The 4655-nt window shown below is 36.7% G+C and overlaps 1 protein-coding gene across 1 annotated transcript; it reads left to right on the forward strand.

Annotated features, from left to right (window-relative positions):
• The first annotated feature begins 1795 nt into the window (after positions 1-1795).
• On the forward strand, positions 1796-3745 carry LOC137659322 (uncharacterized protein PF3D7_1120000-like). Its single transcript, XM_068394342.1, has one exon. The coding sequence runs from the start codon at positions 1796-1798 to the stop codon at positions 3743-3745; it is 1950 nt and encodes a 649-aa protein (XP_068250443.1).
• Positions 3746-4655: the final 910 nt, after the last annotated feature.

Here is a 4655-nt window from a genome sequence, read left to right on the forward strand (position 1 = left end):
GTATAGGCCTACAGTATAGCCTCCATACGTATAGATCTACAGCATAGCCAATATGCGTATAGACCTACAGTATATTTATGTGCAATTGGGCTTATCCTGATAGTAGATAGGCCCGGCATTAAAATCTTTATTGCACGTAGAGCAAAAGGCTTTCCCTTGAGAGGCATAGCAAGTAGATATTGCGTATGCAACAAGCTGCAATTATCCCCTAAGCAACAAAGTTAATAAAGATAACTTATACACTAAACCAACTTACTGTAGATCAGGGGAGAATAGAAAACGGGAGTTTTTACTCCTTCAAAGTTGCTGAAGGACATTCCATTCAACTTTACCATTTTTATTTATATATCAATCATATTATGAAAGGATTATATAAAAAATATCATTCTATATATTTATTTTTTGTGGTAATTGTTGTTTCATTATGAAAATTTAAAGCATTGTTTTAAACTGTTGTTTACTTTTACAAAGAAATGTAGACGTAGTGAGAGAGATGCCAGATATCGCTATTTGGGACGAAAAAAAAAGTTTCCCGCGGAAAATTTTCCTCTTCAAAATTATTTATCGAAAAGATTTTTTCATGTAATTGTCTACATGATTTTTTTTTTTTCACAATATTCGGTTTTTTTATAGAAATTTCTCTCAAGCTACGCGTTATATAGAAGTGGTCTTTCGTTGTTCGAACAGAGCTTGACTGAACTCCGTTCGAAGCGTAGCAGAGGAATTTATCCAGTATAGAAAAACGAGTTTGGACCGACTCCAGCTTCGGCCTTTCTTCCGTGGTCGCCTTCGAGTACTCTTTGTAGAGTTTCATCTTCATCGTGTCCGTTCTTCTGTGCCTGTTACGAGCTGCCAGACGCATGGAGGCCGTTGTCTGCCTTAGGCCGATCTAAAATCATCCTCGAATCATCCTCATTCGCCAAGGTCTCTGAGGAATTCCGAGAGTCTATCAAGAGATTTTCTTTGATTTGGTTGTGGAAGAAGGCGAAGATCATTGCTCTTACTGAAGAGTCGCAAGTCTGAAGAACTCCATTCCTCAAAGGATTCAGGAAGAGGATCGAGGCGAAAAAAAATTCAGCAAAGAAGACTACTGCGGTTTTGAGCAGCCTTCTAACCGAGGCATTTTGCGTCAATAGGCGTAGGAGGTGATGGTTATTAATATGTTCAATGTAGCTGTAATTAATAAAATCCTAATTTTAGAAAAGCGTCTTTACTTCTCCTTTATATTATCCTATTGTAAATGATGTTAGAAGCCGATTGTAATAGACATAGGCCTAAAAAAAATAGTTTTGAGATAATTTCTGTCGGTTAGGTGGTATTCAAAATAGAAATCATGAAAATTTAACAAAATAAATCTCGTCTGATCGCGAATCCGGCACCGGGATTCCTGCTTCATCTTGAAGACGTTCTCGGGTTCTCCGATGACTTTCTGGCTCCGAGATCCGTGTTTTGGTTTGAAGACATTCTCGGCTTCTCTCTGAGTGTCTCCAGATCAAGTTGCGTTTTTTTTTTCCTCAAAATAGACCAAAAGCAAGGTGGAGGAAAGGTATTGACAGAAATGGAGAATTGTAATAATGTGTGTTGTTATTATTGTGGAATGGCTTTGAATACCAAAGTTATTAATGGAGTTATGATTACTAATGAGGACAATATAGGATATTCGGGAATTAATTGTGTATGCCGTAATTGTTCCATTACGGAACCAAAAAGGGTCTCTTTGATTGAACAGAAGAGTGAAAACCCCCAAATAGGAACCGTTATTAATCTGGTTGAGCATTTCGAAAAAAATCGGAAAATGGCGGAACGAGAAAGAAGTCCATTAGAAAACAAAGGAAAAGTGAGGACTCTTGTTATGCAATACGAAGAAAGGATTGAAGGCGATGCAAAACAGACCAGTAATGGGAAACTGAAACATAAGAATTCTCTTAGAATGAGAAGGAATCCAATTAGGGAGGCCAAAGATGTGGCCTTAGCTAGAATTGTAGCAATTCAAAAATTTGAAAGATCCCAAAATGAGGAAGAAATTATCTCGAGGATTAAGCGAAAGGATCACAAACCACAAGAAGTAATCGTTGCTGATCTGGTTAGGAAACTTGAAAAAACGCAAACAATGGCGAAAAAAGAAAGAAGTCCATTAGAAAAAGGAAAAGATATGGCTTCGGCGCAGCTAAGAAAAATAGTACAAGAGGAAATGGCGTCTGAGAAAAGAGGCCTAGTTTCTGATCTTGTTAAACTATATGAAAATGCAATCAAAGGAGACAAAATTGGAGAGAAAAATGAATATCAAGAGGCAAGAAAAAGCCAAACAGAAAACTCTATCGAGTATTTTGAAAATATATTAAGAGAAAAAACAGAAAGTGAAGGCGATCTTCTTGGGCAATCTCCAGACTTCAGGGAGCATCTTAACAGGAAGGCTAAGGATATTGCCTTGGCAAGGATAAGTCAAATAATACAAGATGAGTTATCAGAAGAACAAAATGAAAACGTCTGGAAAAGTGAAAACATTGAAAAAGATCTTCAAAACTACCAAGATTCAAATAGCCCAGGAACACAAGGAGATTTTGCTAGTAAAGGTGATGAATATGCAGAAATTATGATGGTAAATGGAATACGACGGAAACAAACAGCTGATCTTAAAGGAAAATTTCAGGATGAGAGAAAGCATCTTAGGAGAGAAGCAAAAGATTTGGCCTTAATAAGGATTAGACAAATTGCAGAGGAAGAAATCTCACAACAAAAAAGTGACAAAGTAAATGGCCCCATTCAAGTATTGGAAGAGGCTCTGAAAGATGAGAAAAAAGATAAGAGACAGAAGGTTAACCTTGAAAAAATAGAAGAAGGAATCGTAAAAAGGCGTATCCAGTATTTTGAGAATATCATACGAGGAATTGTTGTATCAGAATGTTGTCAGGCCATCAAAAAGGGTCTTCAAGGAGTGAGAGCACATGAGGAACTATTAGAACAAAATGAAAGCGTCTGGAAAAGTGAGAACATTGAAAAGGATCTTCAAACCTACCAAGAAGCAAATAGCCCAGGAACACAGGGAGATTCTGCTTGTAGTGATGAATATGAAAAAATTAAGATGGCAAAGATAATGGGACGGAAACAAATAGCTGATCTTAGGAGGGAAGCAAAAGATAGAGCCTTTTTAAGGATTAGACGAATTGCAATGGAGGAAGTCTTTCCAGAAAATAGAGGCTTAGTATATGCTCTTGTACAACGATGGGAAGAGGCTCTGAAAGATGAGAAAATAGAAAAGATAAAGAAGGTTATTCATGAAGTAATAGAAGAAGGAATTGTAAAGAGGCATATCAAGAATTTTGAAAATGTCATACGAGGAAACATAAAGGAAGGCGATCTTCGTGTACAATCTCGCGTCTTCACAAACCATCTTAGGAGGACCACTAAAGATATCGCCTTGGCCCAGATAAGACAAATAGTACAAGAGGAAATGTCTGAGAAAAGAAGCCTAGTTTATGATCTTACGGAACTATATGAAAATGCAATCAAAGGAGACAAAATTGAAAAGAAAAATGAATATAAGGCCATAAAAAGCGAAATATTAGAAAACCTTATCGAGTATTTTGAAAATATATTGAAAGAAAACTCAGAAAATGAAGGCAATCTTCATGGACAATCTCGGGACTTGGGGAACCATCTTAGAAGGGCCGCAAAAGAAGTCGCCTTGGTTAGGATTAGAAATATCTCACAAGAGGTTATCAAAGAAGAGAATTTTGAAGAGTAAAAAGGATGTTGTTCAATAGAAGAAATAAAAAGCAAAATCTCAAGGTATACAACTAAGAAACAACTCTGTTGGAGTAACCTAGAGGATGTGCACTGCAGAGGAAAAAAGCTGAGCTTCTAGTATGCAACGGTTCCATGATGGAGTGGTACAAGCCTTTGTCATGTGAACAAATGGTCGGATTTCTAGATCTATTCTTCCAGATGTCAACCTTATGGTTGCTCTGTTGGAATAATCTAGATGACTGGCCCTGCAGAAGGAAAAAGCTTAGCTTTTTTTAGTATGCAGTCATATCCTCAAAAGGTGCCTAGAAATTTTTTGTTGGATTCAGAAATATATTTCACGAGTGAGTTATGATTGGAGAAGATGGCCAAGTATATAATAAATGTAAATGAGAGAATTCTTCCTTAAATTACATTAAAATTAGAAAATATCTAAAAAAACGAAACATTTGAGAATGAAAAAAAAAAGGATTGCGTTGTAGAATAGAAAAATAGGATAATTGAAACTGGTTCTGTACAAAATTTTGAAATTAGTTGGAGGAAGTTCAACTAGTATACAACTAAGAGACAATTCTGTTGGAATAACATAGAGGATGTGCACTACACAGGGAAAAAGCCGAGCTGCTTCTAGTATGCTGTTCTTTGATGAAGAAGTACAAACTCCTCATGTGAACATAAGTGTTGGTACTGGCTATGTAGATAAAAGCTGAGGTTCTTCTAGTATGCTATGTTCCTCGATGAGAATAGGCCAAATAAAGCAGTTCAAGTTCATTATATGGAGTGAAAATGAAATTCAGTAACTGTTGTGAGGTAAATGAGATTCAGTTAGCCTGACTGCTTCACTTGAGGGATGTTTGGAATAACTGCCCACCTTGATGGATGTGTGGCTGAACCCTTCAGCTTAAATGGTG

This window comes from Palaemon carinicauda, chromosome 19, assembly GCF_036898095.1.
Source record: "Palaemon carinicauda isolate YSFRI2023 chromosome 19, ASM3689809v2, whole genome shotgun sequence".
NCBI classification, from domain to species: Eukaryota; Metazoa; Arthropoda; class Malacostraca; order Decapoda; family Palaemonidae; genus Palaemon; species Palaemon carinicauda.